Here is a 13,243-nt window from a genome sequence, read left to right as displayed (position 1 = left end):
TTAAAATGGAGGGTTGTTTTTGTTAGAGTCCCACCTTAACTTGTAAAACATCATAGGAGACATTTACTGGAGTATGAAGATACTAATAGAACTCTGATATGCTCTATTTAATAGATCTTGGAGACTATTTGTGTAGTAGATAGATTGTGGTAGATTGATATGACGTCATTGTAGCGTTTGAATTTTAGTAAATTAGTGAAAATCTGATGTGCAAATTATATTAAATTCACACAAAACTTGTTGGGATAAATATATATTGAAGAATATTGTAAAGGTAGGGGGAGCTCCCTCGAAGGGAGCAGTCTATCTTTCAATTTTTATCTTCACAGGATCGGGTGCCATCCCTCGGGGTGGTGCGATCGGTGTGAGGTTCCCGAAGATCTGGACCATGTTTTTTCTTTTTGTCCGCGTTATAATAATGCTAGATCTCGTCTCCAGCTTTCTGTCCGCGGAATGGGGATCACGTGGTCAGGTCTGCCGGAAGCCTTTCGCTGGCTGGATCTGAAACATCCTGGGTTTTGTAGATCAGTTTTAAAGTTCATCAAAGATACGGGGTTAGCAGTGTGAGGCTCTAGTTTTTCTCGTGTAAACCTCCTGGTTTTGGTTTTGTTTGGATGTTAGGGTGCGTGGCGTATATAGAGCCTCGCGGCTCTGAAAGCGCCATTAAACCTTAAAAAAGAAGAAGAAGAAGCGGTAGGAGGATTCGTTGGCCTTCATCTTTGACGTTAGGATCAGGTTCTCGTAGATCTACGAGCTACCAGCGGATTACAATACACGAATACAGTGTCTCAGTTGAGGCCATTGGGGACGTTTGATTTTTCTCGTTCACAGGTATGGTTCACAGGTGTGGCTCACAGGTGTGGTTCACAGCGGCTGTCTTCACCTCCTGTACGAATCCCGGAAGTTTCTGTGAAATCCCGCGAGATCGCTGTTAGCGGGACGTTTGGTCCGCGTGATCGGTCTGTATCTCCACGAGAAGAGAATCTTCACGAACTCGAATCGACAGCCTCCCCTGGTGCAGGTACCGGTATTCCCGTGTTGTGCAATGATTGTTCGGGTTCCGCTTTCAGATCTCTCCCAAAGTTAAAAAAGAACTTCCGTGTTTTTGTTTATTTTTAACGACGTGCAGTCAATACGAATTTTCTCATCCAGGTGTAAGATTTACATTGTTACCTGTTTGTGCCACGTTAAGCCGATTGTTCTGCCTGCGATGCGCTTGTGAAACGAAGTTTCTGAAAAGTTTATCATGTGATTCGAACCGTTGCCATCTGGTGATTGCAGGTTCGAGTCCCTTCGTCTGGAAAACCATGGCAAACCACCCGAGTACGAACGGTACGTTAAACCAACTTAAAGTTAAGTTATTAACAGATGGACTCAGCACCTTGGGATATGATCATCTCCGTGGCCGACGATAAACCGACCGCCCCCCCCCCCCCCATCTCTCAATTGTGAAGAATCACTTTTAAAATTCTTGTTTCTGGATCCAGATCTTTACCAAAATCTAATCATTTCGTTCTTGTCACGCACCCAATCTATCCGACCCCTTTAGATCTTAAGACCATTTAGACCCCTTTAAGAACCTTCAGACACTTTCGACCTCTTTGACATTTTAGCCCCTTCAGACCCCTTAGACCACTTTAGGCCCTTATATCCCATTATTAAACCCTTACACCCCTTGAGACTCCTTTGACCTTTTCAACTCCTCAGACCCCTTTAGACCGGAACTACTATTGGAACATACCCTTTAGATCTTCAGAATGCTTAAGACCCATATAGACGCCATATAGACCCTTATTGGAGCCCGATAGACCCCTTGTACCCTGTGGGCTTCTTTAGAAACACAAAACATCATGAGTCTTCTTGCAATACACAGACTAATTTTATTCAGCAAGTAATGCAAAGCTATACCAACCCAGTAGACCCAGAGTGTGGGTACTCGGCTAGTATTATTACCTCCGCTACCGAAGATTGACGGAGGTTGTTTTCAACCATGTTTGTCTGTCTGTGAGCAGGATATCTCAAATAGTTACCTGGTCAAACCCCCCCCCCCCCCAAAGTTACCCCCCCCCCCCCCCCCCCACCTGGGGGATCGAAGGCCCGTGGGGGAGGGAAGGCAGGTGGATCCAAATATCGAGCAAAACTATGAAGGACACTCACTCTTTGTCCAGCTCTAACGTCAATGGAGTTGACATATGAGACTGGAAGCCCAAGCTCCGGGAGAACCTGATTAAGTACATGTCCAGCTTATTTATGTACTCGCTGCAGAGGCTTGCCAGCCATAAATAGCTCCGGAGGCTGCTCACTAGGTAGTCATCTACTGAGAGACAGGACCTTGCATTTCCCAGCAGCAAATAGGACATTACATTTCTGCCCCCCATTTATAGATGTTTTGTAAATCCTCCCTCGGAGAAATAATGCCATTCTCTTCATCCAACAGGCAGTAGATGGTACTGTTGTATCAATCGCATAGAGGCAGGTAGGATTATGCAGGTTGTCACACAGGTCGTTCATCTCTACCTATAAAAGGCAAAACTCTCTCTCTCTCTCTCTCTCTCTCTCTCTCTCTCTCTCTCTCTCTCTCTCTCTATCTATCTATCTATCTATCTATCTATCTATCTCTTTGTATGTGTTATATGCACGGCCACATATTCCAAGTTACAAACTCCAAACTCGGGGGGTACAAATACAACTTTGTATGGGGGGACGGGGGGTAACATAGGCTATGCGGTCCTGGTCTCACACGATGGTGTGGAGGTCCGCAGGAGGCGTAAATTATCTATGTAAATGTGATAGATGGGAGACTGAGACAAATAATGGGGTGGGGAGGAATGAAGGGCAGGAAAGGATCCATGGGGTGGACTAAATGGATACAAAAGGACACTCTCAGGAAGTAAAAGCTGGAAGTTTGGGTGGAGGTGGGGTCACCGAGGGTGGAAACGATGATGGTTTAGGATTGGGGATGATCTGAGATGGTGGTGAATAGCTTTCTTGAAGGCCTAGAGGGAAGAATAGGATTGAAGAGAATGTGAAAGTTGGTTCCACAGCTGAAAAAAAAGAGGAATGAATGGAGGTGGACAGTGGTTCCATATTTTAGTAGTTTCACCAGTAAGGGGTTGACAGTGGACTGTGTGCATTTTGCAGAACCCATAGGCGTAGTTTGACTTCTCTATATGGGGGAGCAAGGGCTTAATATTAATAATGGGTAGCTAGATCTGACTTCCAAAATTACCGTTTGTTGGTGTAGTTACAGTGTACGTGAAATCACAAATATCGTTTACGTTCATTATTGTTACTCACGTTTAAATACGGGATGTTTTTATCTTAATTGTAAATTACTGAAGAAAATTAAGGTGGAGGCGTGCCCCCCTCCCTGCCTCCCCCCCCCCAAACTCTGCTGGTGGCAGAAACCTGAGGGGGGGGGGTGGGGGGGCAAAGAGCAGAAGGTGCAAGACCAGAAAGGAGGTGGTATAAGACGGAGACCATCGACTTGGCTGCAATCGGAAAATTATAGGCACGTAGTCTCAGCTTCAACGTGGGAGGTTTGAATGATCTTGAAGACTTTGGTTTTGATGGTGTCAAGCTGAGCAAGGTGTGAGGCAGGGAATCCAGCCCCTTGGGGGAGAGAAGTACTCTATGAAGGCCGTGAAGGTGGATAGGAGTTCAGGTGTGCCAAGGAAGGACTTTGTACAACGGAGGATGCCCAGTTGGTGGAAGGCTTTGGAGGCCAACTTTGAAATGTGATTTGCTCAAGAAAGATCATTGATGATAGCGACACCCAGGACCAGGAGTTTGAATTACTGAACTTCTTCAAGAGGATTGTTAAGAACATAGACAGGACAACTTGCCAGGTGGTCGTTTTGGAGAGAGATAGTGAGAATGAGATTTGTCAGAATTGAAAGACATTTTCCAAGTGTTTGACCAGCTTTGACCAGGTCTTTTTTTCAATGTCTAGAGAAAGGGAAGAAGCTGCAGCCTTCCTGTCTGAAGGATGAGGGATGTCACTGCAGAGAGTGGAGCCATCAGCAAATAGATAAAGAGGATTTTCCAGATATTCTGAGAGATCATTTATGACGGTCAGGAATAGGATTGGGCCCAGAACACTGCCTTGGGGCACTTTAGCCTTGACAGGGAGAGGAGATGAAGGGATTCTGTTGAGTGCCATATTGGATACGAGAGTGGAGGAAGTCAGTAAGCCATGTGTGGACTTGTTCTTTGATGCCATCAACACAGAGTTTGGAGAGCATGGTGGGATGCCAAACTCTATCAAAAACTCACCATATGTCTGGAGAGAGTGTCATGAACTTGTTTTATTCTGAGTAACAATCCAGGCAATAAACATTTATGGACCATTCACATCTCGCTGCAAATTCTATTGAGATATTGCTATTATGGCCACTTTTGCTTCTTCGCCCTGTGGATGAATCTTGCAGACATGATTAATACTGTTATGTTTGTGGGGGTAGATGGAGGAATCCCATAGTAAAGATACGATTGTATAGTTATAGCATGGACCGTGGACGCGTAGGAAGCTTCTCGATGTATTTAAGTAGGGAAACTGTAGCTTAAGATTGTTTATGTGTCTTCACACGAGGGGTGCTAACGAGTGAGGGATTAAGGTTAGTTTTCCCCAGTATATGATTTCCCTTTGTCGCTTTCCCTATGTTTTACATCTACAATCAGGCCGGCCATGAAAACCTCAGTTTAAACAACAACAACAACAAACTCTACTCTCTGTCGCTCCATTCCTCATCCCTCAGATCGGCAGTCTGCAGCCTCCTCACTCTCTGCAGACCTGGACAAAATCACAGACTGGTCAAACAAGTGGAACATGTCTTTCAATCCTGACAAATCTCACACTCTTACAATGTCTCTCCGAAAGGACCGACTGGACAACCCTCCCATCTACTTTCTCAACAATCCTCTCCAAGAAGTTCTGTCGCTCAAGCTTTTGGGTCTCACTATCTGCCATGATCTTTCTTGGGAAAACCACATTTCCAAGCTGGCCTCCAAAGCCAGTCGCCGACTGGGCATCCTCCGTCGTGCGAAGTCCTTCCTTGGCACACCTGAGCTCCTCACCACATACAAGGCTTTCATCCGCAGCTCAATGGAATACTGTTCCCCCCTCTGGGCTGGTGCTCCTGCCTCACACCTTGCTCGGCTTCACGCTGTTGAGGCCAAAGCTTTCAGAATCATTGGAATCTCCTGCGATGTAGTCAACACCGAGGGCCTTTCACTCACTCACCGCAGGCAGGTTGGTGGTCTTTCTGTCTTCTACCGACTCCTCTCCGGCCTTGCTCCCCCAGCTCTCTCTGTGCTCTGTCCCCCCAATATTCCTTCAGGTCGCACAAGATCTGCCTGCAACCCTCTTATGGTTAAACTGCCAAAGTCTAGGCTCTCTGCTCACCTTCACTCTTTCATTCCCCTTTTCTCCCGCCTCTGGAACAAACTCCCCCACTCCCTTCAATCCCACTCCTCCCTCCAGGTCTTTAAAACAGCTGTTCACCACCATCTCTTATCTTCCCCCATCGAAAACCTTGATCTTTTCTACCCCCGGTAATTCACCCCAGAGTCCTTGCAGTGTTCATATGTTTTATTCCTCTCCCACCTCCCCCCAAGTCCTCCCGATGTCCCTGCTCTCAAATGTTGTGTTTGTGTCCTTCCCCCTCTTCCCCCTCTCTTTTGTGTCCTTCCCCCTCTCTCCCCATCTTGTCTGCCGCTCCCCTTGTTTTTTGTGTTTTGTGTGTCGGTTTGTCTTTTTGTGTGATTAATGTTAGCTCTTTCACGAGCCTCGATCTTGTATACAAAAAAAAACAACAACAAAAAAAAGAAAAGCCAAGCAAACAGGTTCCCGACTAAGCCCCGCCTATAGGACCTAATAAGGAAAAAGGCCACACCCCCAGAGTGGTACGAAGGGCGTGGAAGAAAAGGCGGTGAGGCTACGCCCCGAGCTTTGCGATTGAGGGCGTGACGTCAGAGCAAGAAGCTTCGAGAGGAGTGAGAGGAAGAAGAGCGTGTCTCTTTCGGGTGGCTCGGTTGGTTCTTGCTAGGTGTGTGCGCTTGTGAGGCGAGCTTTTGGAGCTTTTGTGGGAACTGTTGTGGGAAAAAGTCAGAGGAGGAGGTGTTGTTGATCTGTGGTGCTCTTCGGGGGAGCTGGGGGCCGCGTTGTGCTTGCTGGGCAGGAATTGTGAGGAGGACGTTTTTGGCTGCCGCTTCACGGCTCTGTGCGTTCGCGTGATTGACCGGCACCATTTTGGGGCACTTTTACACTCTGCCCTTTCGTCGACCTACCTCACCAGTTTCAACAGCCGCCATGCTCCTAAAAGTCCTCGTTGAGGCCAAAGCTGAGTGCCGGCAAAAAGGAGGGATTTTCTTTTAATTTACCTTTCCCTTTGTGCATGTATTTGAGTCTGCGTGTGAGGTACCTCAGTTAGAATTTTAGTTTTTACCTCAACATTAATTTTGACATTTTCGTATTACATTTATTTTCATCAATCATTATTTGTTGAATTTACTGTCGTATCAGTTCGTTGTGGGCTCCGGATTAAACCCGTGTTTTTTGTCAGCTGAACGTCTCGCAGCCTTTCATCTCACGCACGCCAGAACCGGCATTTTTGGCTGGACGCCTCGGGAGTAAAAAAAAAACGTTCAGCTATTCGTCATCTGGTGGTCTTAATCGCTGGTGACAGGACAATCAATACACATAGCCCTGCCCCCTCCCTCTTCCCCCTTTCCGGTTGCCCCTCACCCTTCCCTCTTCTTCCTCCCTTCTCCCCTCCCCTCCCCTCCTCTCCTCCCCTTAACCTCCACCTGGTCTCTGGCCAATCCAATGGTGTTTCTGTGATGTTTGAAATTCCATTGTATGGTAAATCTCCAATGGGGATTTGGGGCCAGGAGTTAGTTATGGGAGAAATCTTATCACAAAGCAGAGGATGTCTGGTGATGATGTCATGCAGTGCCGTTGCGTCGAGCAGCTTGGGTTTCTAAAGCATCATAAAAGCTTGAGTCGAGATAGAATTTTAGGATAATTTTCGAACTGGGAATTTATTTTTATGGCTTCATGTGCAAAAGCCTTACCTTCTGTATTAATTTATTTTAAAATATTCTGCTCATTAAATATTAAGATTTTAAAAATTCGTTATTTATTGTTTTCTAACATTAGTACAATGCACAGTTTAAAAATATATACTACCTTCAAAATGTTAAATAACATCTCTACCCACAACAGACATGTTAACACCAGGCCCAGAGCCTTCGGAGGCCCATGCTGTGCAACCCCTTCATTTCCTGGCCTTCAGCAGTGCGTTGGACCCTGGCTTTTGGCACACGCTAACTCAGAAAAAGATTGATGATTTCAAGTTGGATGACCTTCCTCAGCCACTTTGGGCCTCCTTCACCAACGGTGCCTGGCATGGGGATGCGAGATTGTGTGGTTTAAAGTCCAGGGTGTTATTTTTATTTTATTTTATGAAACTGCACTTTTGAGACAAACTTTACTTGGACCAAAGATATATCTGCAGTGCAGTTGGTGTGTTCTTTTGCGAGTATACTTGGGATGAAGTTCCATTATAAACGTTTCCTATGTGGCCAAATACTCGGCACAGCGATTAAGATGGACGACTTCCTGTTGCCGTGACCTGAAAAGTGTTTTAGGATGGAGAGAGAGTGAATTTCCATTCTGATGTTTGGAAATATTGCATTAACATGTTGAACAGTTTCATGTTTTACGAGCATTGAACCCGTCGCTCCGCTGACCGTAGCTGACCAACATAACCTATATATGTTACAGTACAGAAATACACTTTATTGATTGGTCGATATTTGCAATCATTTTATTCCAGAAACATTTCTGTGTACTGATCCCAACCCAGTGTCAATGTTTTCTTACACAGCTGATCCTGTGGGACTTCCACAACGTCTCACCGTGGAATTCAACGCGTTTGACCTGTGAGTCTTTACCACAAGTGAAATACATTGACAATGGTGGGTTTCTTTTCCGTATTCATGAATTCTGATTATTACCCCACGAGCACGAAGCGAAAAGTGGGGTTGAGCAATTGTTTCACTTCTGTCTGTCTGTCCGTCCATCCATCTACAAACTTCTGCTTATGATCAAGGAACAACTTTATTTCAATTAAATGTTTAATTTTTTTAAATATGCATCGGAACGTGAATCAAAACGAATCAAAACAAATTTAGCTGTACTTTGCGTCTGAAGTCGTCCGGACCGCACATGCGTAGAGGAGCGAGGTAATATTTTTACTCTGTCTGGCAGTGAACCAAATTTAAAATCATTCCAAACAGGAAATTTACTGGTTTTTAAGGACGTCATGAAAGATTCAAACAACAGGCATGAAGAATTAATGTAACGTGTTAAGTACGGTGGTGTAATCGACACTGCATCAAGGGTGAAAAACGTGAGGAATTTTTTTAATACGACCTTTAAAATCATTATTTATTTTCAATTGAATTATATATGGTACTGTTACAGAGTCCTCTACAATCTCCTGGTCTCGGTAACCTCCGAACCCCGAGAGGAGCCCCGGGAGAAAAATATGTTACCCTGTGTTGAAAATCAATAGTGAAACCACACCAATGATTACAAATGAACAAAATTGTATTAGAAATCACGCACAGGAATAACGGTACAACAGATGGCAATTAAGAGTGCACTCTATATATATATATATATATCTTATAAAGTCAGGTAACTCACTGCGCTGCCAGCGAGTGAAACGACACTCCTCAATGTCTCTATAACTTTTTCCAAGGCGAATGTGATTTGCTCCAGCGGTCGATAGAACGAAATCCGGTCGAAGCCCGAATCTCGCTCTCCAGTCGATATCCGAGGCGCGTACAGTTGGCCTTGGAGTTCGCCCCGCCAAACTGTACAAAGGCGCCCTCCAGAGGCGCACCTTCACCGCTCACTCAGCAAACCACAACGTAATTGGAGACGAAGTGGTCGCACACACACATCCCCGACAGACGGTAGGATGTTGGGGTGAAGATGACACAAACCAAAACCTTCATAGGTGTCCGAAGCGCGGGGTTCAAAATGGCCGACGGCTCCTGCTTGAGCCGATGCGATGAGGCGAGGATTCGTCGGAATCACAGCGCCCAAATCTGACTACGCAGATTTCTCCCCTCCAGCGTTAATTCCTATCGCCGGATGTCCTTTCAAGGAACTCAAACTCCCCTCGCGACTGTCGGTAGACCTTGCTCGTTACGGAGCGCTGACGTCACGCGTCTTCTCCGACTTTGCTCGCGCCGCTTCTTCCTCTTCACCTCCTTTTTCTTCCGGTTCGGGTTCCTGTATCATTTTAAGTTAACCTTTTTAACTTTAGATAGCTGTTCCTGAATAATAAACCTTTTGAGAATAATAATAGTACATAATATCAGAAACATGTCCAGTGGGTGAAAACCACCACAGCGGAAGTGACGAATCCGTAACGGTACTTAAACACTGTGTGGGTAAGGTGTTCTATGAACTCTGCTAGTTCATTTGGCTTTTGGTAGATTCCATTATTTTATCACAGGTCTTCTTGGTACTACTCTTTATTGAGTACCTTCTATGTTGTATTAGTCCCTCTCGTTTTTTTTTTTGTGTATGCAAAGTCGAGGCTTGTATAAGAGCCAAATGGAGGAGGATTTTATTGCTTTATACTAATGATATTGTTGCGGTTTTGAGAACCCACACTTGTAAATAAATATAACATCATTAAAGGTTAAAGGTAGCACCCCATAGATAGGCCACAAGCAACACGTAGGTCACCATAGGACGTCAGTTATTTCTTAGTATGTGTTAGATAAGGCCATTTTCCAATAGTTGAATCTGCGTTGCGTCAATCAAATAAGAGTAGGCCCTTCTGTCCATTTTTGCAGCCTCCCTCCAAGCGACGCCATGAAGCGCTCTCCAGTTTATGCCCCATGGCCCCTCCCAATTTGGTACGCTCCTTGGCCAGCAGCCTTCGCTGCCCTTGAGTTCGCTCAACGCCGCCATAAGCCACGAGGTGAAGCCCGGAAAAAGGGGGCGGAGCACCAGGGAGGAGGTGTGGCCACGTCACCCAGCCGTCAGGGCGGGGCCGGTAAGCCATAACCAGCCAACCAGGGCTGGAGTGACATCGCCTGATAGGCGTGGCTTTTGGGCTTCGAGAGCGTTCGTTGGCTTGATTATAAAATCGTGCACGCAAAGCCCTCAAGAGGACTGCAAGGAATAGCCCTTGGAGAGGACTGTGCGGGGAGGATTCGAGTGAAAGATTGGTATTGGAAGAACTTATCGTGGTTGAAAGGACTTCTGCAGCGGCGCTCGTTAAACAAGACTGCATTGAGAGAATTACGAAGCAGCGCTCATAAAAGAGGTCTGAGCGGGGAGAGAGAGGCGCTTGACCTGGGACGTGCGCTTTACGAGGGAACTGAAGCCAAGCCTTGGTATTTCAAAGAGACGTGCTGTGGCAACCCGCTGTACTAAGGGCGAGCGCGTGGCACGAACTGCAGCGTGCAGGACATTGGGGAGGGTGCGCTTGGAGCGAGTAGTGCGCATATTACGTACGCCAGTATACCAGCCTTCCCCCCCGTCATTATAATTGTCCGCTCATGTTACGCTACGTAAAGAGCTGCCTGCCGGGTTTCGTCTGCTGGACCGGAGCCGGACTGGAGCCTGGACACCATTGCCGGACCTTCCACCCTACCATCTGCAATCTCCGTGTGAGTGTCTGTATGTGAGACGGGCCCGTTTGTCCAAAGAATAAGTTAAGACTGTAGTTAAGGCTGCCCTGTGTACTTTTCCTTCCTCTTTCTTTCTTGTACATTCTTTCGTTTCCTCTTCTTCTTTGTACATTTGTGAATAAATTGCCTTGTTCTTTCTGGTTTCTCCTTAATCCGATCGTCCTAGTCTTTTCTCCATTGGGTAAACGTGGCACGATCGGAACCGCCATAATCGGGTCTAGTCACTTGGTAACAGCTCGGATCGCGGATCGCTATCCGCTCGGCGTTTCCATCCATATCCGTGATTCGAGCGGAAGTTATTCCCTCGTTTCCGGTCGGCGTTAGTACTTAGGTAGTAGCGAATCCCTAGGCCTAACAAACCCTACCTAACGCTGCACCGGGAAGGACGTTATAACTTCCAGGGTCGCGTCGGCCAGATAAGAGGACAAGGGGATTAACCCCCCCTTGATAAGGGGAGAGCCGACATTCTGAGATCCGCAACAATATTATATACCTGGGAGTTTTCAAGTTGGCGCTATTTGGTGATGGTGAGACCCTATTCCAATTATAAAGAGCCCACTGTGTTGTGAAAAATCATAAAGTACTATGGTGCACTTGAATGTTTTTTTTCAACCTTTATGGATTATAGAGCATGCTACCATGTAATGTGTGTGTTCACAATGTGTGCTGATGACGGTGGACATATTTATAGTTTGTTGAGACATGTAGTCTTGCATGGTGTCCTCTTGCTCCACCAGCAAGTCTCCTGTTCCCCCACGTTCCTGCCGGGCGCTTGGCACCCTGCATAATACCAATACGCTGGACGCTTTCAAAGTGGCAAACAAGCGCGCCCTACTTGATGCAGCTGGGCATGAGGTGTGTTTGGTGGAGCTAGAAAACCATTCTCCAACATGTTCTTCAAAACGTGATGTATGGGATTTGACATTTTCTTACAGATCTGGGAAGCCATCGTAAGTAGACGAGCTGTGGAAGACCCGTCCCTGCTCACCCGCTTTGTGCTGCTCACCTTTGCGGTGAGAAACATGGAGCTTTCATTCCTTCTCGGTTCACATTCATTGTGCATGAATGAATGAATGAATGATCGTTTTAAGGCCATTTTCCCCGCCAGAGCAGGGGTTAGCCTTGCGGGCCCCATGACAATCATGGTTCCCTGTTTGTGGCAATGTTTTTATGGCCGGATGCCCTTCCTGATGCCAACCCTTAGTCGCCTCTTACGATGCACAGGGATACGGTGTACCTATTCTAAACCGGGGTACACACCGGGATTCACATTCATTGTGAGGTTTAAGTTTAAGCAAATAATCATGTGGTAGTGGTGGTGCCTTGTACAGTATATGCTGAGTATACCAGTGGAATGATAACTCTCATATGGCCCATATGGGTCCATAAGGTGGGTTTACTATCGTAGAACATCATCATGTTCCAGATAGTGATTAATATGATGCTGAAAGCTGTTTTGTTTGTATTCGTCACATTCCACACAGGATTTGAAGAAGTACCATTTTTACTACTGGTTTGCCTTTCCGGCACTGTGCTTCCCTGAGAGCATTGTGCTGACCAGTCCTCCAGCTGATCTTGGTGACCTGTACTCTCCACAGCAAGTTTGTAATGAGGCTGGGGTGCTATTACAGAAATACATACATGACAACTACATTTACACACACACACACACACACACACACACACACACACACACACACACACACACACACACACACACACACACACATACACATACACATACACACACACACACACACACACCCATTTATAGTAGATAATGATTTCACTGCCACTTTTCCTGTCACATCCCACAGATATCTGCTCTTCATGCAGCTTATGATGACCTTTGTAGTCAGGAGGGAAACACAGCTCTACCCTGCTTCCTTATTGGCCCCCTAGGGGGTGAAGTTGTTGATGCGGCTTCACTGCGTGACTGGGGGTCTTTTAATTGTAGACATGCCAAGGTACTGTGAGCTGCATCCTGACCATTTTAACCAATTATGGCCTTACCTATGAACTGACGATGTTTGCCTTGTTCATTACCAAGTTTTGATGAAACGTTATAAAGTACACAAACAACAGGCATGAAGAACTAATGTAACATGTTAAACTAGAACGGCACTCAGTATAGCGCATACCTCCACCAGGCTGTACCGTTTACATTTTGTATCCCACTGATAGGCCGGATCTGCATCCAGACCTCAACCAAATCTAATCGATTTGTCTTTGTCATCTACGCAATTCATCCACCAAGTTTTGTAAGAACCCGTCCATAACCTTTTTGAGATGTATTTTTTGGCATTATCTCTCAATGGTGAAGAATCACTTAAAATAATTCTGGTATCCGGCTCTGGATTTGGATCGTCACCAAAATCGAAACAATTCGTCCTTCTCGTACACCCAACCTGTCCAACGAGTTTTGTTCGAATTCGTCCACAACTTTTTAAGATATCTTACTCACAGACAGATGCCATGCCAGGTTGTGTGGTGTTCTGGAATAGAGTGTTAGAATCGAATT

The 13,243-nt window shown here is 45.9% G+C and overlaps 1 protein-coding gene across 2 annotated transcripts in view; it reads left to right on the top strand.

Annotated features, from left to right (window-relative positions):
- The first annotated feature begins 325 nt into the window (after window positions 1-325).
- Window positions 326-13,243, top strand: part of ATG7 (autophagy related 7) — a 52,711-nt gene continuing 39,793 nt past the window's right edge. The window contains exons 1-9 of one of the 2 annotated variants that reach the window (XM_078768651.1): window positions 681-735; window positions 832-1,021; window positions 1,282-1,332; window positions 7,226-7,399; window positions 7,890-7,944; window positions 11,460-11,577; window positions 11,658-11,735; window positions 12,207-12,323; window positions 12,540-12,689. In XM_078768651.1, the coding sequence (XP_078624777.1) occupies window positions 1,308-1,332; window positions 7,226-7,399; window positions 7,890-7,944; window positions 11,460-11,577; window positions 11,658-11,735; window positions 12,207-12,323; window positions 12,540-12,689 (717 nt within the window). In that variant the 5' untranslated portion in view covers window positions 681-735; window positions 832-1,021; window positions 1,282-1,307. Of the gene's footprint in view, window positions 1,022-1,281; window positions 1,333-7,225; window positions 7,400-7,889; window positions 7,945-11,459; window positions 11,578-11,657; window positions 11,736-12,206; window positions 12,324-12,539; window positions 12,690-13,243 lie in introns of both variants that reach the window. The other variant, XM_068132642.2, reaches the window with a different exon arrangement.

The sequence above is a fragment of the Myxine glutinosa genome (assembly GCF_964187855.1).
Source record: "Myxine glutinosa chromosome 12 unlocalized genomic scaffold, kmMyxGlut1.1 SUPER_12_unloc_2, whole genome shotgun sequence".
Taxonomy (NCBI): Eukaryota; Metazoa; Chordata; class Myxini; order Myxiniformes; family Myxinidae; genus Myxine; species Myxine glutinosa.
The sequence above is the reverse complement of the archived record's forward strand: the minus strand, read 5'-3'. Positions and strand labels throughout refer to the sequence as shown.